The sequence below is a fragment of the Mytilus trossulus genome, chromosome 3, assembly GCF_036588685.1.
Source record: "Mytilus trossulus isolate FHL-02 chromosome 3, PNRI_Mtr1.1.1.hap1, whole genome shotgun sequence".
Classification (NCBI taxonomy): domain Eukaryota; kingdom Metazoa; phylum Mollusca; class Bivalvia; order Mytilida; family Mytilidae; genus Mytilus; species Mytilus trossulus.
The window spans coordinates 66188395-66213563 of record NC_086375.1 but is presented as its reverse complement, the minus strand read 5'-3'; the positions used below and the strand labels follow the sequence as shown (position 1 = coordinate 66213563).

General features: G+C 31.4%; 1 protein-coding gene and 1 long non-coding RNA gene across 2 annotated transcripts; both read right to left on the bottom strand.

Moving 5' to 3' along the window:
• Nucleotides 1-7205: 7205 nt before the first annotated feature.
• Nucleotides 7206-23240, bottom strand: LOC134710962 (papilin-like). The gene is made up of 8 exons (XM_063571385.1): nucleotides 23161-23240; nucleotides 21638-21729; nucleotides 20706-21023; nucleotides 15782-16081; nucleotides 14068-14144; nucleotides 13127-13183; nucleotides 8310-8664; nucleotides 7206-7484 (listed from the first exon to the last, which is right to left on the bottom strand). The coding sequence occupies exons 2-8, from the start codon at nucleotides 21720-21722 to the stop codon at nucleotides 7315-7317; spliced, it is 1362 nt and encodes a 453-aa protein (XP_063427455.1). The 5' UTR covers nucleotides 21723-21729; nucleotides 23161-23240; the 3' UTR covers nucleotides 7206-7314.
• Nucleotides 13091-16994, bottom strand: LOC134712170 (uncharacterized). Its single transcript, XR_010106262.1, has 3 exons — nucleotides 16860-16994; nucleotides 15736-16153; nucleotides 13091-13183 (listed from the first exon to the last, which is right to left on the bottom strand). It is a non-coding gene; the product is annotated as an uncharacterized LOC134712170 (long non-coding RNA).
• Nucleotides 23241-25169: the final 1929 nt, after the last annotated feature.

The following is a 25169-nucleotide window of genomic DNA, read 5'->3' as shown; positions in this document are numbered from 1 at the left end:
GATATCTCATAAAAACTAGATAATATGAAATATCTTATATGAAATATTTAATACATTATACAGATAATTTATATGAGATATCTAATAAATAATATATCATACATTATAGAGATTAAAAGATATCTCATATAATTTATAAGATATCTCATATAGTTTATAAGATATCTTATATCCTTCAGATAGTTAATAAGATAAGATATCTTATATAGTATATGAGATATCTTCAAGTTCTTAAATTGTACAACGGCTTGTCATATGCTGGCTATTTATGTAAATTCATTGAAACGACGAACTCTGTTTACAAAAAATCTAACGTCGTGCAATCATATCATTTTAAAAGTTATGAGGCAACAGTTCGCTGTAAAAATCAAACTCTGACTTGTTATGCATATTGAGTTCTTAACGTGTTTAGGATTATGTTTGATATCTTTTAGGATTATGTTTGATATCTCAACACATTTCTAAGAAATCTCATTATATATGCAGATCTCATTAATATAAAATGATAAAATAATTTCAATTAAAGAACTAAACCACAGACACTGGACACTTTTAATAGCAAAACACTCATTTGCAAATCCGCTGCCGCCTCAAATAAGAGCAACAGTCTCATGTTTATAAACAAAATGTGCGGAATTACATGGGATTCAATAATTTCATTGGTTTTCTACTGTTACTATTATATTTATTTTACTATTTGATTTATTAAAACATGGGATTTTCAATATCCAATGGGACAGGGCAAAATCCCATGGGATTTTGGATGGGATTTTTTTGGTCCCATAGAATAATTGTAGTCCCATGGGACTATAATTATCCCATGGGACAAAATAAAATCTATGGGATTCAAATTATAGATATATAGTTATAAATATACAGTAATGTGTATGTTACAATGAATGCTGTTTTGTAGTAAAATAAATTATATACATACAAGTTTTTTATATTTTTAATATATACATAGATATAGGAAGGAGTGGTGTGAGTGCCAAGGAGACAACTCTCCATCCAAACAACAATTTAAACAAGTAAACCATAATAGGTCAATGTACGGCCTTCAACACGAAGCCTTGGCTCACAGTGAACAACAAGCTATAAAGGGCCCCAAAATTACTAGTGTAAAACCATTCAAACGGGAAAACCAACTGATCTATATAAAAAAACGTTTTAATGGAACCAAACCTTCTCCCTTTTTCTGAAACAATAGCATAACATCATAACATAGAAAAAACACATGATAAAATATCAATTGGCAGGATTAACTCAATTAAAAAACGTAAATTAATACACTATGAACGAATAAATTTGATATTTACTTCTTTTTCATTTTGTCACAAACATAGTTTTTTTTTAGTTTTTTTTATTTATATATATGACAATAAAGATTATTCTTATTTTGGAATGTATAATAATATTTACGGTCAATGAGTTAAGTCCTTTCACTGAAACAAAAGGAATACATGTCTAAATAAATCAAAAAATATTGTTTTGTAATCTTTGTTTTGTTTATTTTATTATGAAAAATAGAACTGAAATATATATTTCGTACTAGTATTCTGACTGAATAGTTTACTCTTTTCATGAGGTTATGTTTTCTTTGTTATAGTTTCATTGCAATACACGAATATGAAAACAATTTGAATTATATACCTTTGTTGTGAACATAATATTATGCTTATATTTGCAAATTTATAATATAAACATTTTTTTGTTGAAGTTTTAGCTTTCTTTTTTTACTGCTTGCTATGTTCAATTATTCAGTCCACTTTATAAGAGTCAAGTCAATAAATTATTTCATCCACTAGAATATTACTGCAATTCTTAGACAAAACATTTTTACAATCTTTTCTTGAAATTTCTTCCTCCGTAAATCTTTATTGGGTGAAGCGATTCAATTGAGAAGACAAATCAAGTTTATTTGGACATCAACATACTAATATTTTTTTCATTTGTTCCTTCTTTCAATTGATAATAACATTGTTGCATTTACATGATCAAGTTATTGTGCATCTATGATCTTGGTGATATGACTCCTTTTCTTTTATAGTCATTATGTTGAAATTTCCTCTTTCTTATAAGTGTAGGAAAAAACCACATTCCATTTCAAATTAATAAAAAAAAAAGTCGCACTATGGAGAAAATTATTAACTTTACGTTTTCTGTTCAGTATTGATGTGTTGAATGATGACCATGAAAACCGAGATGTCTAACCTACAAATACACAGAACTCAAAAATTATCAGTGAAGAGAAATACAGCAATAAAATGGCTATTTTATCATGTTTATGAACATTTAGATAAATTTTCATTTAAATATTCGTTGTAAGTACTCTTATTTTAGTGATTTGTGTCTATGATTTACATATTACCGGTTGTTGTTTGGTTCCTTGTTGCAGTCTTTTGAGTTAAGCCCATTGCAACAAATGTTAACAATTTGTTCAAATGTTGATCTGTTATTTAAACCATTGTCGGGTATAGGGTTTGCTCATGGTCAAAGGCTGTACAGTGAACTATTTTTTTTTTAATTAAGGGGCTCGCAGGTCTAAATCATATTTTTTTCTTAATATAGCTATATTTTCTATAAATGAAATTTATCTTATACTAATAGAAAAATAAAATGTTAAAAAATGGGGTCACTGTTCATTTAAGCTCACAATCCGTCTTCGAAAGAAGCATACATTTTTGTAAAGGTACTTTTTTTCTTTTGAATTATTAGGAGAAATAAAGTTATTAATAATATCAAAATTAAAAAAAAAAAAAAATTACAGAAATCGCTTAAATTTTACAATAGTTTAGTTTATGTACAGCTTATTGAAAATGATAATAAAAAATATAGGTCACCGATGAGTTACAAAAAATGGCATGTTTGCAGCAAAGGGAGATAATTTGGAGCTTTTTCAAAGGTATATACATTTTAAAAGTCATCTGGTGCCAAAACAAATTGATTGTTTTGAATGATTTTTGTACCATATGATAAAGTAACAACTAACCTTCAAACCTTCTTAAATGTCATTTGATCTCTATTGGAGAAAAGTCTTATTGGATATCAGACTGCTTCTTATTTTTATATCAACCCAGCAAGGATGTGTATAGTTAGACTATACATATCCTAGAACCCAGCCATATTATGCCTGTCAAATATCAGGAGCTTGAACATACATGTAGTTCAGTGGTTGATGTTGGTTTATATCCGTCATTTTTGTTTTTCATAATTTTGTGTTTTTATAAATTACAATGAATTAGTCTGGTATATTTGAAGTATGAATTGATGCTTTGTCTCAAATTTTATTGGTGTTGCTTTTTATAGATAACTATAAAATGTAAAGGGTATGGGTTTTCTGATTGAAAATAAATAGAATAGTAACATGAAAAAACAAATGAAATTATTGAATGCCATGTAATTCCGAATATTTTGATTATAAACATGATATTGCAGCTCTTATTTGAGGCGGCGACGGATTTGCAAATGATTGTTTTGCAAATTAAAGTGTCCAGTGTTCACTCATGTTTAAGGTCAACACAATTCTAAACACAAACATGAACAGTTACTCATTGTCATACACATGTTTGAAACTGAAACATGTTTAGAACTGAGCGTAAAAAAAAGTTCACAAAATGTGTTAGCATATTGAATTGTGTCTAAACACCAGTTTAACAGTGTTTAAATTTCATAAACCTACTAAGAATGTACAAATCTAAGTAAAAATAAAAACTAAGAGAAGCAAATGCGCTGCAAAAGAGGTCAGACCGGGTGTGTCGATTTTGTAAGCGTCTTCTGCTTTGAATGCATCACCACCATGCTATTCCACACTCGGTAAACATTTTAATATCAGGAAATGTACAAATCAGACGAATATTGTATCTGAAGACGTGAGCTCACGAACAAATGTCTCTTGTGAGTTACGACAAAGACATGTTGTAGCAAAATATTCCCGTGCTGTTAAAATGGGGAAATTGTGTGAACTGTACAAAATGAAGGAAGGAATTAAATTTACATGAAATAGTGTATTTCAAGGTTTTGTTTTTGTTCCTATTATCAATAGATAAAACAAGGTGACATTCTGGTACTTCATGCCAAAAAAATAGAAAAAGTTCCATAACTCCCATTAAAGTATCAAACGGCAGCAGATTATGATCATCTAGACATAATAAAACAAACCTGCTAATTATGAGAGTTTCATTGAAACAGCTTCACGATGGGTCATAGAAAAGGATAAAGTAAGGCAAGCTCAAAATCAAACGATCCCTACAAAAATGGGCTGTTTCTACCAACATTATTTGTTTATAATTAAGCATAGTCAAAATAATTGTTTGGTACAATCTAGAGTATACTACGACAAATAATTCTGTAAAGTACTAGAATTCTAGCTTTTCAAATTCTTAGCATTGATGTGTTTCGGACGGATGGACGAAGACGATAAACATGTCTTCCGCGGAATGGCTAGTAGGGATGCATGATTAAAACTCATTGGAAAACCGATGTTGTTGAAATACCAACAATCCACAATATACATAACAAATATTTTATTGTTAAAAAATAACTTTTTTGGTTTTTTTGGTTTTGGCAATTCTTTAATGACAAAACAGTCTACTTTTTCCCATTTTGTAGAAAAAAAGGTAAAATCACAAAAATACTAAACTCAGAGGAAAATCAAATCGGAAAGTCCCTTAGAGTTTGTCTTTGGTTCATGTCTACCATATTTTTTTTTTTCATTAAAATGTTTTGTTACAGATCAGACCGTTAGTTTTTGTCAATTGAATTATTTCACATTTTCATGTCGGGGCCTTCAATAGCGGACTTTACTGTTATTGAAGGCTGTACGATTGTTTATTATGGCTAACATCCACTTCATTAGAACTTTGGTAAATAGTAACTGTTGTCTTATTAGCAATCCTACTTCATTTCTTTATTTTTATATTGCTACAGACTGACAAGTACATTGCAAATGAAAGTTGTGATTGAATTATATTCTATGGAGCATTAAAGACATTTCCACTACTGAAGTAGTAGTTTTTTTCACTTTCCAATTTATATCTGTACTTTGTGAGGAAACAAAACCCAGATCATGCTTGTGAATCTTCAGTGGTCTTCTGGTTAATATGCGAAATGTTTTAAGGACTGTGATTGACCCTAACATGAAACCAGGTAGAAACCGACTGTTAAGTCACACATTTTTTTGTTTTTCAAAAGAGAGAGAATCATAGTTTAAAGCAGGGTACCAAAAAAAGAACTCTTTCATTTACAGTTAGATCGAGTTTTAATTGACAAAATGACCACTACTATGGTAGTGAAAAGTAACGGAATGTCGATCCATTATCAAATTAAAAAAAAAGAAACCTCAAACGAATGATAAACAACTGTTATATTCCGTACTTGATATGTTGGTATTTCCTTATGTAGAACATGGTGTTTTAAACCTGATTTATCGCAAATTAAACCTATCGCTTGTATGGGAGTCACATAGACACACGTATAATAATTTATGGTTTTTAAAATTAATGTGTATGTGTAATTTTGATTAACGTAATGGGATTTTCATTTTTTTTATTTCTCGTCCCCGAATAGCAAAAAACATTAAATGCACATTTTGATCCATAATGACTCCAGTGATGCTAGAGATCAATCCAATGCATTATACAATCGTTGAATTGTTGATAAATGTATCACAGAAAAAGACAAAAGCATAGCTAATAAGGGATATAATACAACGTCATGGTTGTCTTTCTTAGAGCAAAACCAACATGAGTATGGCAGTAATGTCATGTTGCCTTATTTCATACATAGAATATACAAAGCTATAAATTAGATAACATTGTCATTTTAACAGATACTCTAAGCTAAATATATGTAAAGTAGACATTATTAATAGGGGCTTACATCTAGACAACTATCAACATGTATGTGGATAGTTTTGTCAGTGGTATTTCATATACTACGTCGTATTTTTAAATGATAGATAATAAACTGTGTGGTTTTGCCTACATTAGATTACGCCATGATGATATATTTGACCTTGATTTGGTGCTTCTATAATACTGCTATGTTTGGATCCGGAGCTTCAATTGATTTATTTTAATTTTTACTAATTATTTCGCTACTCTGGAAACCTTTGTTCAGTGAGATGTCTCTTTTCAAAATCGAAAAACCTCACCGAAACTTTAGTTTTCTATGTTGCGTCTTCTGTACTATAATTATTTGTGTGTTTTTCTTTTTCCTTTATAGCCATCGCGTTATCAGTTTATTTTCGATATATGAGTGTCACTCTGGTATCTTTCGCTTATCTTTTCTTGACTGACAATTTGGAGCTTTACACAGGTGTCAGTTTATGAAGACCATGTGTTGCGTTCCTGTTATCCTTTCTGGTTTTAATGCTTTTTAAAGTTACTGTCTAATCGCTGTTTTCCCCGCATCTCTTTTTTTATTCATATTCTTTTTTCTTAGGAATTATATAACTGGTTATTGTGCAACTTTTTAAAGTGATTGTTAAAGTCACAGGTCTGTTCAAGATAAGACGTTGTCTTGTAGATTGTAAAGTTTTGTTGGGGTGATGTTATATATCACGGTTAAACATACGGACATCAAGTACTCATAGACTAATGTATGGTATCCATATAATTTGTGCTTGTTTCAATCCAGAATCACGCGTGTTATTTTTTTGTTGTCTTTGAAGCAACATTCTAGCAGCAACTGCATGTGGACTATAATATTTTTCGCAGTTGATACAATATGACAGAGCTGAGCTCGTGTTTTCTATCATTATAAACTTGATAGAGGGTTGTTGCTCACATGAAAGCTTTTGAATAAAAGGTTTACGTTGACCATTATGAGTGGGTTAACCGTTATAAAACTTTGTCATAAATAACAACTGATATATTCAAATCGTTAAAACGCTATCCAATGTTCATTTCCTATTTTGTGACATGCTTGACATTTGATTACAAGCAGCCTGATGAGTGCCACTGGTGGATCAGGATCTGCCAACCTTAATTGAGCACCGTATATCACCCCCAGTTATAAGCTTTAAGTGAGGGTCGTGAGGCTCAGTCTTTCGTTTGCTTTGTGATCTTGTTAGTCTTTTCGTTGTCTTTCTTGTTTGTCATGACTTTCCCTCGATTTTTTACGGTTGTATGTTAAATAGTGTGACGGTCGACATTGGGGGAAATATCTTCTCTCATAATGTTGAAATTAATTAAACAAAAAACAGGTCTTAAAATAAATGTATAAGTAACGATTATTTAGATTGTACAGACTGAGTGCTCATGTAATGAAATGATATATAGATTTATAACGAAATATGTCCATGTTATACACGTGTTAATGTCTGCATCTGCGCATGCATTCACGTTTACTGTGAAAGTTGTTCTTGTTGCCTCCACATCCGGTGTAATGGAACTTTCGGCACATCTTGCTTGCTTTTTCATAGTAATATCTCACAGTATGGGCCGTACAGTCTGTATTTCCGTAAGCAATTGGTTGGTCACATTCTAAAATAAAACGTATTTATATCTAATTAGTGAGACTATGATTAATAAGTACATGATGATGGGTCATCTGATAACACTTTTAAAAATTAATAGTCTTTATGGTATGACGTAACGAAGTCAACTAACATCAAATCATTAAAACGAATAGTCACGAGCAATGTACTAAATATAGTTAGCATCTTTTTGATATTGCTACTTCAAAGTGTAAAATATAAAGATTCGGTAACAGGTTAGCGATTGTTAACAGAGCGTATTCTATAAAAGATAAACAAAAAAGCACTTAAGTTAAAAAATAGAAGGTCTAGAATATGGGCCTAGACGAATAAAGAAAAGATGTTAGAATGGGTCTGAATATGCTTGGAATCAGCCTGCGGGAGCATGAAAGCTTAGTTGTCCTCCAACTATGATTACCATGCATTGAACAGTCGCCATAACAGTCCTCCACTAACATATTTTATATCACCTTTCATTTAAGATGGTGTTACCATCTCGTAGGTATAATGAATGATCACCCCCTTATTCCATCTTCTACGTAGTTTTGGAATACACAATTTTACGGTTTCCTGTTGATGAACAGAAATCAAGTGTTTTTAACCTTGTTCATCAAAGAAATCATCAGCGAAAATATGCACGTTTGATACAGATGATCATTTACCCCCTAACTTCACAAACATCATCATCTAAATGTGCCAACTTTGCCTTTGTATTCATTTATGCAATAAAGGTGTGAAGTTGTTACCTAAAATATGTTGTAACATCAAATGATACATTTAATTTCAACTTACGAAGTCTAACATATATATGGGTAATCCCTTTTTAACTTACTATTAGATGATGATGACGCCCATGAACCTGAAGAACTCCCGGCCTTTTTGCCATGCGTGCTATCCCACCAGGACATGCCTGCTCGCCATGTCGGTTCGTCTCTCCCGGATCTCTTACCTCCTTTCTTTGAGTGTCTGTCTCTCCTTCTTGATTTGCTTCCATGTGAGTTGCCTCCATTCAACCTTTGTTTCAGTTCTTGTAGCTCTTGTAAGTAAAACTGTACTTCATTTTGCGATAATGGATTATATTTTCTTACCGAAAAAATAGATCTTTTTTGTCTGTGAGCACTCGTGAGCAGTAGAATGCTACACAAACACAGGCCCAGTGAAATAATGTTTTTGTTCATATTTACTGTCTGAAAAAAAATGAAAACAACACGTTTAATAATTTATTGCGTCCAAAGCTTTTCTGTATTTCCCTTCATCAGGAACGCCCAAAGCCAAACATTTGAAATCAGAGGATGAATAAGTACCCAAACCGTTGAAGAGCTATATGACAAAAATACCTAAAACAGATAGCCAAACTCATCTACTCAATTCAACTTTGTCTGAGGGAGCTGCAACCTTAGTTTCTTAATAATTTCAAAATTTATAAACGGTAATTTTAGAAAAGTTTGTTAAATCATGTCAGTACCGAAAACTGAGCTGAAATATATGTAGATGAATATATATAAGCAGTATTTAAAATTACATACACTTTTATATCTGACTTAGCGGTATGGGTTTTGCTCATTGATGAACGAAGGCCTTATAGTTATAAACTTCTATGGCATCCGTATCACATCTAATTTAGGACGAGAACAAATTAACAAATATTGGTACAGGACAAGAAATGAAAACTTAAACTGCACAAATAGGGTATGTTTTTGGTAAAGCAGACATTTTCCTTGCAATAGGTCACTACGGATTCACAAACTCGTTCATGGAGAGGCCATTATATCGTTCTCGTTGATTCACACAATATGTGTTGGGTTTTTTAAAACCTGCACAACTAAACCAACATTGTTTTCGTTTTGGACCTTTCGATCGGACAGGCGAAGTCCAAGTGACCATAGTTCTTTTTTTTATTCAACTTTTGGGCAAATTTAAGTATATGCATAATTAAAATTATTAATAAGTTCTTGTACTTTTATGTGATAAATATCATGTACATGTTGGAAAAAACATGTTGTTTATGAGAATAAATGGGAGCGGCTTGACACGAAGATATTTACTTTTCAAACCACAACTGTTTTTGCAATACGTCTGACTTGTCTGTGAGAATCAAAAGAAAAACAATTTGGAAATGGAATTTGAGTAAAATGCTAAGTAGCCACTGTTTGAATATTCTATTTGAAATATAATTTCCCCCGATACATTGAGGATCTTGGCTACGGAATTTGTGTATTCAATTTCATGTTGATACAAAAGACTTGAATGCATTCATGATTGACGATTTTGCATGCCGTGTATATTTCTCGTTCAGGTATAATTACTTAAGCAAAATTCTTGGGAAATATACGACTGAAACCATAACCAGAGGCTCATATAAATTGGTTGATCGTAACAATATTTTGGTTTGTACTTAAAGAAATTTTAAGTCTGTCGTTAGATTGATAGCACGTCATGCACGTGTCCCCTTTCATCTATCTGACATTTTGACTAGTTGTTGTCGTTTCCGGATTTTACAATTAGTTTTGGCATTTCTTCAAATCGTATGGACCCAAAAAGTCGATTATGATATACATATATGGGTACCTGGGCCTTCGGTAATAAAACTTTACTCAGTACTCTGAATACAAAATTTGTGCTTGCTCGAACACCAAATCCAGCATTTTGATTGGTTTAATTCTGAGTGAGTACGATAAACGTACCTTAAATTGATAAGACTGTCTTGTTGAAGTCATAAAACTTTGTCCACTGCTCGGAGCACAAAAATCATGCTCGAAACATGAGTTCCAGCATTTTGACTGCTTGATTTTGCAGTACAAAAAACTGACTCGAAAGTTCTATTCAACAGCAAAATCTGTTCGAAAGAGGGGTGTCCATTTGGCTGTTAAATCCAACGATTATGTTATATGCTTTATACTATGATTATAATATATATAGACATGCCCAAACCTAAAGAACATGTCCGTTATCTATGAACTGACTAAATGTAATCGTCACTTATTGTAGAATAAGACAAACAATACTGTCTGTTATTTTTCAAATAGATCGATTTCACTACACAAATACAACCAGTAACACAAACCAGTTATAACTTTAAAAAAAAATACATATCGCAGCTGATTGTCAGTATTTCCGATACTTCAAGAAATCAGCGTATTTTTTCAATCAATCACCAAGCGGATAGCGTGATATTAAAACAGATTTTTAGATTAAAGAGTGTTATGCACACTGTTCCTTATGAAAACTTATTTTATTCTGACTTCGTTTAGCTTTTTCAAAACTTGAAATAATGAATCATGGTAAAAAAAAACTATATTGAGAGTTCTGAACTGTTTTAGACTACATGTATAATATGAGAGAGAAATATGGCGTAGTCTATTTGAATCCTTTTTTTCTTGAAAATATCTATGAAAAGTAAGGTATATTTTGTAGGCTTTCTTGTGGTAACATATTTCAATTTGGTGTCTTTATTTCTTCCAGTAATGGAATATCCGTCATAGATCATCGAAAAAACTTATCATCGGATCTGTATCACGTGCAACACAACGGGTGCAATCAGGGGAACAATATTCTATGTTGTAGTTTTTTTATTATGATTCTCCAGAAACGGCCTTATCTGTCCAAAAAATCGGGGTTTTCCATTTAAACTTTTGATATTCGATCATGTATTAGAATTACAGAAATTGCATGTAAGTTAACGATGTTTTATATGTTTGTGTACGACAAAAGATCTATACGTATCCCCTTTTACGATTAACGACAAGAGATATCAACGTATTTTTTTTATCATGTGATCGTCTTGTTGGCGCACTCGTTTCATCAAGTGAAACAACTGGTTTCACCAGAATGATAAAAACAAAACAGTCCTGAATTTCTGAGTTCAACCAGATTTTGGTTGTGCATTGTTGCCCAACATATTTTTTTCTTTATATTGTGTGATTAAGATGTTAAAATATACTAGTTTTACACAAATGTAACGATAAACAAGTTTTTTCTTTCCTTGAATATAGTAAATAGAAAAACTCTTTTAAATCAACCAATAAAAACCAATCACTTCTAAGAAGATGAATATAATATTTATTTTTTTTAAATTATCCGGCACATTATTTCGAAGATGATAATTTCAGATTTAAATATATAAAAAGACATTCCAACCCAAAAATTTAATCAGACCGTGTAACTGCTGCAAATACTATGTTCAAATATAATTATATATATTTTTTTCTAATTTTTGGTAAAAAATACATTTGAAAATTAACCAAGTTGATTAAAGTCAGTGTAGCAAATGTATACAAAGCTAAACATACTTAAGGTCAAATTATCCCAATTCACAATATGAGCTACTTACAAGTTATATCCGATGGCTTTTATCATATATAAAAAGTAATTCTTCAGTATTAAAAAAGATGGAAATAAGAGGTCACTTACTCTAGTGTAGTTGCAGAACAGTCCTTTAGTAATTTCGCCAATAAAATAGAAATCACGAAAGTGTCATCAAATTTAAATATTCAAATCACGTATTTATAACTGTAATTATGCAAAAATAATTTGGCCTGACATGCGAAATGTCATACGGGTGACATGTAATTAATTTCGTGTGGTTTAGTTTTGTTTTGAATTATCCGGAAAGTTCTTGCAATAGGGGCATTGCATACTTTTCTATATTTATAGCTTTTTTAAACTTTCGACTATAATTGCACTTCCTTGTCATCAACTCGAGCCCATTTTTTTTATACAATATACTTTGATTTGAATCTTCTAGCTAGTTCTAGCTACATGGACATTTTCTACTTTTCTATCTTTAGGCTTTTTTAACCTTCGAATATATATTGCAAAACATATTTGTCTTCAGTTCTGGCTTACTTGTAATACAATGCACTTTGAAAAAAGTTATCTTAAATTAATACATGTAATTAGGCCATTTTATCCCTAATTGTAAGATTATATCGTTGTATGAAGTCTCTCACATAACTTGCATTAAGAATCAATTCCATAACAACGTGGTCAAGACTGTTTCTTGGCGCGCTAATAGACTGGGTCAGATAAGGTGAATGTTGGTCTGTAATGGCCACTTGTCATATCGTACGTGTTATAGTCATGTAAACTACAGGGTTTCAACGCCTAAATCAAGATTTTTTTTTTAACTAGCAGAGGACTCAACCTTGTGTATTGATTAAAAAGGTGGAAACTTAAGAGAGGTGCGAAAGATACCGGAGGGACAGTAAAACACATAGATCGAAAATAAACTGACAATGCCTTAATTAAAAGAAAAAGACAAACAGACACATAATAGTACACAAGACAGCATAGAAAACTTAAGACTGAGCAACATGAACCCCTCCAAAAACTGGGGGTGATCTGAGGTGCTCCAGTTTCTTCTCGTGCACCTGCATGTACTGTACTCTTTTATTCGGATAAAATCCGCACTGGACGCCCGGGCCATTGACAGACTGAGTGAGCTTAACATCACTGTTACCAATAGCCGATGACAAACAACTTCATGGTAAATGTTTCATTAGTATTGCAAACATTAATATTGCGGTTATGAAAATGATTCTAAGAAGTAACTAACGTTACAGAAATCTTTACACTATGAGTAGGATAAACAAAACGTAACATAGAAACGAAATCTGACACTCAAAATTTATTTATTGTGACTAAAATTACGAAATCTCTTTGTCGAACACTTTCTTCTAGAATTGGTTTCTCTAGTTGATTTAATATCTGAAAGCATAAAAGAAAACATTATCATGTGTGTTTAAAGTAATTCATTGTTCATATGACAATTATATGAACAATAGTTTGCGAATTTTTATGAGATTCAAAAAATGTGTTAATCATACGTTTGTGAATTATGTCATATCTATAGCTTTGATTTCATTTTGAATATAAACAAGACAAATTAGTTCTAGAGACATCTCAAAGTGATACCAAGCACCTTCACTATAAAAATCAATTTGGCTCGTTTAATATTCATAAAATTTTGACATGTTTACTAAAAAATGAAAATTTCAAAAAAACTTGAACCACACACTTCTTCGAAAAATTTTCGTTGGACAAACAGCAGTTTGACTAAAACCAATTTTGATCTCTGAGAAGCTTCAATTTCCTGAACAATAGAAGGTCATTAAAACATTCATCTGATTTTATTAATCTCCCTGTAGTGTTATCACCTTAAAATTAGATGACAGGTTAATTAAATGTAAATTAAATGCTTTATTAACTTTAATTGTAAACAATGATTGTCACGTGTACAGACTTCAGTAGGGTTGATTGATTGTTGTTTGCTCAACATTCAGTAGTAAATAGCTCATACATAATTCATGACGACAACAAATAAGCAAGCATTTTAAAAAGTAGGGCCTGTAAAGTGTGTTGACCGGGATAAATGGTGGCTATTTGGAATACCACTGGAAAGGAGGGTATGTTAGATGGAGACATACATTTAAGCTCGCGACAGATCCCCTAGTGACATCTCCAAGAGTTGTTGTAAAAGTGCAGATACCATGGAACCCTCCCTTCACGTGGCATCAGATAAACGTTCACAAGTTTTTGTGAAGGTTCAATTGTCTGATGGGAGAAATTCAGTGAGAAGTATTTTGCTTTACCCCATTAAATCTTGGGGTCCTTATTAATAACAAAAGTAACGTAAACACGTACAATAAAACAATGATAAATTTTAGTGCTAGTCAAAAATAAAGAAATCAAAAATTTAATAAAAAATATGATATAAAAATATGTGCTGTTAGTTAGAAAAGTATCTGACCTGTTGATACACATTAATGCTATTCTACATTCTTATATTAGCAGCATTCTACATTGGAATAGTTTAGGATGTGGAATAATGTGATTCAGGAGACATCGATGACAAATTCCACTTTAATATAAACTTTACTATTTTGACATTTCATGATGTTTTCAATACTAGAAAAAAGAACTATACTGAATAATTTGTGTAAACTCATTAGATGGAGTAACATAGGGCTGGAATCGCAGGAGTGACATTGTAAAGCATTTATAGATCGTATATTTACAAAACATAACTACTTGGTTGACCGTTATGAAATTTCTGTTTTACAGATGACGACGAAAATGATCCAATGGTTGTAAACCTTTTTTCGTGAATATGACCTACCGAAATAGACTTGTCATTGAGTTTGTGTTTTAATGAAAGAAAAACGGATGTCACATTGAAGCAGGATCTGCTTACTCTTCTGTAGTATCTTAGATCATTCACACGATTTCCTCGGGTTAACGTCTTTGTTGCCCAATTTATCGTTTCCTACGTTGTGTTTTGTATTCTATCGTTGATATTGTCGTCGATTTCAGTTTTAGCCCATGGTAGTGTTTGTTTATTTTCGACTTGAGTTTAAATATCCCATTGGTTTCTTCGTGTTGTTCATGATCGAAATTTAGTTTTTCAGACTTTCTAATACCATTTAGTCTAGATATTTGAAAACTTAACCAACATAACTTTCATCTTCATACAAATCTTTCACTCATATTCTGCATGTTGGTTTTTCTATTCCACTTTATCATTTTCCGTTGTTTTATGACTTATAAATATTTGTTTTATTTGCTTTAGTTGTTGTTTGTGATATGTTTTACATGTAGAAGGAAACAAAATGCCCATGAAAGGTTTTGAGATTTAAACGCGTTTGATACAGGTATAGTATGAATAATTATAGATAGGCGGGGCTTCATCTTGTATACACTATACTTGTACATGTTAGTTGAAGTTAAGCTATGTATGCAAGTTGAAGCCCCGCCTATCTATTGATTGCAAATGTCAATCTTAGTTATAATGCTTGAGCAATCTTTTATACAAACAGAGCAAGAAAGCCAACCAATCTACAGGCATTATGAAAATGTCTCCTAGGAGAAACGAAATCTTTAAATGGCTTGTCGCGAACCGTGAATAACGTTAAATCATTTCTAAAAGCAATGTTTTAACAAGTGGGGTGGTGGTATAAGAAGTGGAACTACTACTAGTATAACACTAGCATGTCAACAGATCGAATCCCGCACATGGCAGGTGCTCTCGACTCCAATATTAATTAATTGACTTGGATTGATTGTTTTCCTACCGGAGGTCGGTGGTTTTCTCCGGGCACTCCGGATTCCTCCACAAGTAAAAACCTACCGGAAAGAAATATTACCTAAGTGCTGAAAGAGGCCTTAAACACTAATCAATCAATCAATTAAACAATTTTCAAAAATCAAGTTATATTTGCAAATTTGTTGTTTTTAAACATGTCGCTGTCGTAAAAACTTACCTGTGTCATAAAAACATTACTTATTCTTTTTTGGAGGATTTTTTACTTTTCCTGTCCTTCTTTGATTTTTTGGATGATTTTTTAGGTGCTTTCTTTGACTTTTTAGAAGATTTTTTAGACGATTTTTTAGATTTCTTTGACTTCTTTGACGGCTTCTTCGTGTCTTTTGAACTTGAACTTGGCTTCTTTTCTAAGCTTTCTTGCAAGGTTTGAACTTGGGTCATTAGCGACATGATTTCCATAGGTCCCATCTTTGCTCCAACTTTGTTTGGGCCATCCAGCATCGACATTATTCCACTGAGGTCAAACGGATCCTCCTTGGTTTTCTTCGCCGCATACGTCACGACTACAAGGAACGTCCATACAGACACAACCAAGAGTAGGCTGTTCATTGTAGGTCAGCACGTATGCTTGCTAACTGAAAAATGGACGTATGAATAATATAAGTTTTTGTTTTATTATATTATATAATATTATTAGAAACAATATAAGGCTATTATGACTACAAAATTTGCTTTGATAAACGACTTATGTGTACTTGCTTATGCGCATGTCCTAAAAATACTGTTTATAAAAAGAGAGGAGGTAATTCAAGTCTCTAAGAATCCTGTTAAAAGAATGAGAGATTTTTCCATGATTTGGAAGAATAATATTGGACTTTTGTCCCGATTATAAATAGATTTTGCATCATAATCAGTTGCACTATTGCTATAATAATATAACGAACTAGTACTGTTTTCATCGTTTCGATACGTAATTTCGATACGAAAAGAAGCTAAGTTGAAATTATATTTAAACTATTGCAATAAAATCCGAATGAATACAATCTCTATCAAATAAAGAGTTTATTTTTAGATGATTTATGAGTTATTGAAAACGATAGAATTTTTAACCTTGCAAACATTATCATTGGAAACAATTGATACCGAATGAAGAAAATGGTGTAGACATTTTACCAGCTATAAAATGCTCTATTAATTATTCGTTCACATGAATCAAAACGGTACTGCATTTTGTGAAAAAATGTAAAAAAAATAATACATATTTAATTGAACATTTATAGGCACAGAAAATTTATTGAAAAAATACCTTAAATTAGTCAATAACGAAATCAGTATACTCACATTTGATCGGAACTTTGTCTTTGAACTAAAAGTCTTTTTAGTGAACCGCGGCGTATTAAGCTAAAAGCTTTCGTAATTTATTCATTGCACGTGAATTTTCATATTAATGATGTTCAATGGCGGTACATGTCAAATGTGGTAGCATGCTTGCAATATATAATTTTGATTGTATACCTTCGCATGCAATTACTACAATAACAATAAAAACTAGTGATTTATGTTTGAACTATTCCAAAATTTTCCTGCTCATACTAGTTCTGATTACAATTTAATTAAAAATACCTTCGTCAGAACTGGTTAGTGCACTGTCAAAACATTAAAGACGATATGATATATAGCTTAAAGTTCATACAGCTACGACAGAAGTAATGTTAGGTCTGAAACTCGTGAATAAACAGACTGATACAACTTGCATGCAATTCTAACTTGAAAATTACTTCTAAATCCAAAATATCTTTCAAAAAAATTTAGGAAACCGTAGCAGAAATCTCAATAAGACTACTAACATAAATTGCGTCAAATAAACTGTTTGTATGAATAATGCATATGATTAATATTTTTAAAGCGTTTTCACATATAGCATGATAAATGGTATTGCGTGACTTTAGGTTAGACGCAAGCAACAATTCAAACAACCTTAGTTTTCAATATGTCAATCAAGGCGATCTTTCAACATTTCAATCCTTTATAACTATGACATAGAACTTACAAATGAATCATTAAAGCGAAACACCTCTCAATAGACAACAAATTCTACTCGATTAAAGAACTGCGACACTGTGTATATGCAAAACTGATCGTGTATGTATATAATCAAGTCCTTCCTACAGCTTGGTGAATGTGCTGAATTCAACTCTGCTCCTCGGTGTACATATAGATAGACCTTGATTATCTTCAAAATATAGGCCTACCTTTCGTGATTTACAAACACCGTGAAAAATCAAAATCAACTGTACTACGACTTTCTAAAGCTTTGTAAACAAAATGACTTATTTCAAACATCCTTTAAACAAATAAATTCTTAAATCTATCGTCTCAGATATTGCAAATCATGGAATGGAATTAAAAGATGGCACGAAAAATGTAACCTTTTGCGTAATCTCATCGAAAGTTTAACGGGTGTCATCTAGAAATATCTGTATTAAAATTGTTGAAGTCACAAATACCGTCCTCAATTCTGCGTTTATGATATTATCGAGCTTCCAGTGGAACAGGATCTGCTTATCTCTCCGACGCACGTGAATTCACCCTTGTTTGTGGGTTGGTTTTGTTTGTTGAGTTTGTTGAGTTTTTATTGCTTCGTATCTAGATTTCTGTTTAAAAATTTTGAGAGTTTGTCTTTTTTCGTTTGGCCATTTAGTTGGCTGTCCTTCATATATTTTTTTTTGCATTGACCCATTGTTATAAATATCTCTTTGAGGATAACATCAATATCTAAACAAAGAACCAATAACAAAAATTCCAAAGGAGCCATCATACCGCTTATAGATTAAAACACACATTTGAAGAACAATTCACTATTGATTGGATGACCAAATTTGAGCTATATAATAAGACAAATACAGTTTTCTTAAGAAAATGTGTGTGGACAAAGTATATTTGATTATCTCCAATAAGATTTAACTAACTAATACATGAAGTACCTGTTCTTGCTTCAAATTTCATCATTAGTTTTTTTCTTTAATATATTGGACTATGTTTTAATTTCCTTCGGAGATAATAACTTTTGTCGAGTATAAATTATCAGCTGTGAAATTTGAAAAAAATGGACTAGATTGCAAATTGAAAGTTATTTTATCGTAATATGTTTTCTTTGTTACCACAATTTAAAAAGACACTACTTCTCTCTCTTTAGAGCACCGGATTTCATTTCATTTTTTTTTTGTGGTGTTTGTATTGCTCAATCTCTAGATTTTGGTGTTATGTTTAGATAAATGGTGTGCGTCTTCATTTTAAGTTTGAAAATGACGTAACTGATTTGAAATTAAATAAGTAACAAGACAGATGCCAGAATAGGAGAACTATCTGCTTACCCTTGCGGGACACATGAGATCGCACCAAGTGTGTGTTTTTTGGTGGGGTAAGTGTTACTCTGTCTAGTTTTACAAGTTATGTTTGTCTTTTAGTCAGATTTGAGTTTTGGCATGACATTGTCAGTTTCCTGCGACTTATGAGTTTGAATGCCACCTTGTTATCTTCTGCCTGGTTTTCACATTAATGCTATATTTAAAAGGCTATTGATATTGCTGGTCGCTTCTTATACAGACTATTAGCTTAGAGTTTATTGGATAATCTCATGTTAGAACCAAAACATAACGCAACATTTATGATTTTGACTGTCCCTTTGGTATCTTTCGTCCCTCTTTTGTAGCTTAATACTTTGCATAAGATTATATTTATTCTTCTTTTAGACGAAGATTATTTTGTTATAATAGAAAGAAATATATTAACAATGTAATTTTTTTATTTCATGGATATGAAAACATTACTGCTTTGCCTTCATTATCATGCTTTTCAAATGGTAGAATAATTGTCATACATACGATAACCTTGGCACCTATTGGATTGTACAGATGTTTAATTTTGGTCAAAGTTCTAATTAACTAATGACTTGATATTAGCTCCCTTAGAGCAGTTTGGTATACATTCGTACCAATTTACACAATTTAATATACGAACTGCACGTTTGTTAGTTGTTCGTTGACTGCAAATATGGAAAGTGAGACACATTGACACAACAGATTAATTATCTAGTAAAAAAGAATGTCTTAATGAATTGCTACAGTACTACAGAACCAAGTATATCGTCTAATAATAGGATATGAAATTGTGAAATTTTACCTATTATGTCTGTTCGTTTTGTTAGCACATCATTTTAACTATAATTGAATTTTGAATTATGTGCAAGTGTCATACAAGTGAGTGGTTTAGCTAGCTATAAAACCATATTAAATCCACCATTTTCTACATAAAAAAATTCTAAACCAAATCAGAAATATGTCAGTTGTTAATTATGATTTTTTTTATAATTTACAGTAACTGTTTGCATAAGTATGAATAATTCGAAATACTATGAATTTTCTTATCCCAGGCATGAACACAATAGCCATTTTTGGCAAAACTTTTCTGGAATTTTGGCTCCTCAATGCTTTTTAACTTTATACTTGTTTGGCTTTCTAACAATTTTGATCTGAACGTTACTGATGAATCTGATGTAGACAAAAACACGCGTCTGGCGTATTAAATTGTAAGCCTTGTACCTTTGATAATGTAAACCATTCGTTTAATGTGTAGAGCTTTTGATTTTGACGTTTGCTAAGGAAATTTTCCTTTATAATTTCCCTCGAAGTTTATTATGTATGTTATTGTACTTTTGAGAGAGATGATTTCTACTACTCTATCATTTGTTTGATGTGTTTTGTCATTTGATTTTCCCATGTGATTAGGGACTTTTCGATTGAGTTTCCTCGGAGTTCAGTATCTTTGTGATTTAACTGATCATCACAGTTCGAATCAAAACAGTAAAAAAAGACAAATTCAATAAGCTAATGAAGAACTTCGAAAACCAAAAAAACGAAAATTGTATTAAATATGACATTGGTCCTCCATGACTTGGTGGCATTACAAATATTTTATAAAAAGTGCGAATCACAATTTATTATAGACTGGATTTGGCATGAATCTTGATATTTGCAATGGCTGACTCAAACAAAAGTTCTTTCATAAAGAAGAATGTGTAAATCATTTAATTTTTCCTTCTTAAATTGATAACTTAGTAAATAAAATACTCACATAATAAAATAACATGTTAAATCAATAATACTTTTTTTTCATTTGATTAGTCACATACTCGTTTACATTGTCGTAATGTCCTGTACCGATTCTCGTTTCCTTTGCAACCACTGAACCAGAATTCTCGGCACATTTTACTCGAGGTTTCCCAGTAATAACGTAGAACATACTTCTCTGAACAATAAATACCCTGATTAATTTCAGCATGACATGAACATTTCCTTCGACATTCAGAATAAGAATCGAAGCGGTTTTGGTTTCCTCCGCACCCATTGTATCTAAACTTGGCACACTGTCCTTGTTTAACATTGAAATACCAGCTTGTCCGACTATGTCGACAATGGTGACCACTATCACTTGGTAAAATACATTCTAGGAAATAAATAAAGAGACAATTTCATTTTCTGTTATTCCTGTTAGCTGATAGTCTTATAAATGAACTCATAGATACCAGGATTAAATTTTGTATTTACGCTAGACGCGCGTTTCGTCTACAAAAGACGCATCAGTGAAGTTAGAATCCAAAAAAGTTAAATAAAAAGTCCTTAGTATGTAAAAACTTAAAGAGCATTGAGGACCAACATTCTTAAAAGTTTTGCCAAATACAGCTAAGGTAATTTATTCCTGAGGTAGACAAGCTTTAGTACTTCAATTGCAACTGTAGTATATCGCTGTTCAAATCTCGTAAATCGATTGAGAGAAAACAAATAAGGGTTACAAACTAAAATTGAGAAAAACACACCAAATATAAGAAGAAAACAATGACACAACAGACAACTGAAGTGCAACAAAAAACGAACGACAATGCAATATACATAGAAATGAAATATAAGATAACAACTTCATTCTCCTGACTTTGCACAGGACATTTTCTGAAAAAATTTGTAAGTTGAAACTGGTCTTGTGGCTAGCCAAACCTTGCGCTTTTAATGATAACATCAAATTTAAATGCATCAAATAATTTGGAAATCAGGATAATGACTTACCATATGGAAGGACATTGGCACCAGATTTGGAATAACAGGACATAACACACATCAGTAATAAGGCAATTGGAATGAACAATATCATGATGTTTCTAAAATTAGAAAGAAAATTAATGAAAATTAAGATAGGTTTTCTTTATTTCTCACAAAGTTCAGGAATGTAATTTGTTTAGAAGTAAAGCAGTCGATAACAGTGTGTTAGAAGGCAGGATTACTGTATCTTAAAATTTAAAAGTATTTTGAGATGATTGTTTACAGTAAATTTAATCATTATTCCTCATTATTCTTTACAAATAAATAACATTATCATTTGGCGTTGTATGTTCATTTTCGACTTGTGATTGTTCCTTTGTTATCTTTCGCCTCCCTTTTTAAAATATTGTCTGAAAAAGACCATTTTCGGGTTAATGGTTTTAAAAACTATTTACTGGGTATTAGCTATAAACTGGACGCAATGTATATATCGTACTTTCAGTATTACAAAACTCTTATTTACTGGCCATTCAAACAAAAGCAATTTCATATGATCTTTTTTAAACTTTTATGGGGTGTCTTATTGGTTGTATAAGTATGCAGCTGGGTTCGTTTAGAATTGAGACGTTGAATCCGATGCCTTTTGTAGGGAAATTTATCTACTTTTTGCAGTTTGTGAATCCTACCAACAACTCTTATCAGGGTTTGTTGGTGGTCTGTTGCAAGTAAAACTTTAGAGTATAAATGGGATATTTACCACCGGGTTTATAGCAACAACAAACCAATATATCAGAACTTTTTGCATAAGGAACAACCTGAATGAGGTCAATCAAGATTCATAGAAAGGAATCAAACAAAACGACGTAAAACAATAGCATGCCCTTTCTGGTTAGGTACTTCAGATACAACAGATAATAAGTGTTAACAAAAATACCGATTCTCTAGGTAATTTCAAAAAGGAAAAGCTCATTAAAATAGACATAATCATATGTTACACTTTATCAACTATAAACAATACAAATGAAAAACAACTATCATAATCACAGATCACAATTTGGAGTACAACATTGCATAAACAAATGTTTTAGAATGATAGCTGAGAATACAGATCCTTTGTATATGTACCTTAATGATATCAGGTAAGAAGGTGTGTTAGAGATCATTTCAAAGGTAAATGCAATGCTTACTAAAGGAAATGGAATATCAAATGCGGTTAAAAGTTTGTAGTAGAATCATATTTAGTATGCAATTGAAGTAGTTTTGTCAAAACCTATTGTCATTTAGATTTGAGCAAGATCAAACCAATTTCAAATGTTAAACAGGGAAAGGTTTTTAAAAATTGTGACAGACTGCTAATTTAATATACAACTTACTTGTTTGTTCAATTGATTTATGTTCAAACTTGTTTCGATGATATATAGCTGCAATCTAAGAACCAATTTAGAAACAATAAATTAAATCAGTATAATTTGCAGCCCTAAATAGATAATAATATTGAGATGACATAGGCGATAACAGTTTGGAGTCTTTAAAAGTTTATAAAAACTCACCTATCGTCCTTTTTCTTGTAGATATTTGAGGTAAATTATGATAATTGGCGACATAATCTCGCACGAAATACATGTCTAAAAAATGTGAATAAAACGTGTTATTGTTTATACTTCCATAATAACTTAATTAACATATTAAACTTTAATTAAATTCACTTAAATTAATTTTAATTACATATATAAATGACACGGCAATATCGGTGTTGTTTCATGTTCTCTTTATTTATACATCTCTTTATTTTTCCCTTTTTGTTAACATCTGCATATAAGGTCGGTCATGTAACCTTTTTTTTTTAATATGTTTAAATTAGCTCGTTAGCAATTAATTATATTAATGTGTAAGGAAGCAAAACTCAGTTGTATGATCCTTGTTATAGACTTAAGGCTAAACTTATTTCACTTTTAGTAGTCGGACACTTTTCTCATTAATTAGAAAGTAATTACTTTATAAAAATAAACAACCGGAGGAGGTGCAGATGCTGTTGAGACTTTTCCCTTGAAAAAAAATGTAGTGCAACAGCTAATTTATACATAATATGTTGTATATAATTAGATTCAAAATATATCCTTAAATCATTATTTGATATTTTGTAATTTTTTGGTTTTTATGTTTGTTTAATTGTTTGTTTGGTTGGTTGGTATTTTGTTTGTTTGTTTATTTTGATTTGTTAGTTTGTTTGTTTGATTATATCTATATCTTATTTTTAATTATGTCGACAGTGGTAAACCGATGTCAAAATCGCACAAATCGCTTAAAAAAAATAAATGAAAGCATCAAACAAAACCTTAATGAATCGGATGAAATCCAAAAGTGATTCGACAGTGTACGTCGACAGAACAAGAGTCTTAAACTATGCATTCACCCCACTCAATGGAAATATGAACTGATTTTGAATGACCAATTGTCATTGGTTTCGTGGGTAGAAGTGAACCACAAATTCAAATGTTTTCTATAGGCTCTATATACAGTGATTGGCAAAACTACGAAAAAAAATATCCACGAAAATGCAAGTTTTCAGTAATCAACAAAAATTGATACCCACGAAAATAAATGAATCCACAGAACATGACTTACTAGCCTTATCAATTAATAATTCAAAGTTTGGAACTCTGTAGACAACATTTATCTCACAGAACTTGAAACAAGAAATAAAACATAAAGTCTGTCTCATATATTGACTATCGTCTGCAATTGACAAAAAGAGTCGGTCGAGAACAAAACAATACAACAACACAGATGATTTTAGATTCCCAATTGTGAATTTCCATTTGTATGTAGCGAATAAACTCATCATAGATACCAGGACAAAATTTAGTATCTACGCCAGACGCGCGTTTCGTCTACAAAAGACTCATCAGTGACGCTCGAATTCAAAAAAGTTAATAAGGCCAAATAAAGTACGAAGTTGAAGAGCATTTAGGACCAAACTTTGCCAAAGACAGCTAAGGTAATATATGCCTGAGGTAGAAAAGCCTTAGAATTTCAAAAACATTGCAACAGCAAGTGTTTTAAAGTATATATCTTCGAGTAGATACGTATTCCGTGGTTTACATTTCTTATCATGATTTCCTAGATACATGATTGCTGCTTACGATGAAGCTATTTAAATAAAGGTTCCAATTGGTGGAGTTGAAGGAATCCCTTTTATAAACACCATGATGAGTGGATTTACTTTTATGTGCTTATTTATTTGTAACTTTTTTTATATTGTCCATATAAGTATTGTATATTGAAATATATGAAAATTAACTCAGAATTGTAATTTTCAATTACAAAAGTAGAAACATGTGTATGTTTATGAATAACTACATTATTTTATGAATTCAAATTTAAAAAAAAAAATGAGTATACGAATAAAAGGTTACCTGAAAATGATGACACAATTATAACTTCTACCAGTTATTTTATACATCTGTGAAATAATAATTGATAATCTAATAGCTTTCTCTAAATGAGGGGGAGTATTTTGCAATTACAATGCCTTTCCGTTCATCTGTTAGTTCATATT

What these genes read in the sequence shown, in the direction of transcription:
- LOC134710962 (XM_063571385.1), bottom strand. Translation starts at nt 21,722, where the DNA reads ATGATATTGTTCATTCCAATTGCCTTATTACTGATGTGTGTTATGTCC. An exon ending in ATCAAAGAAGGACAGGAAAA is followed by an intron (nt 14,145 to 15,781) that starts GTAAAAAATCCT and finishes ATTTTTGACTAG; the next exon opens with CACTAAAATTTATCATTGTT. An exon ending in GGCGTCATCATCATCTAATA is followed by an intron (nt 7,485 to 8,309) that starts GTAAGTTAAAAA and finishes GTTTTATTTTAG; the next exon opens with AATGTGACCAACCAATTGCT.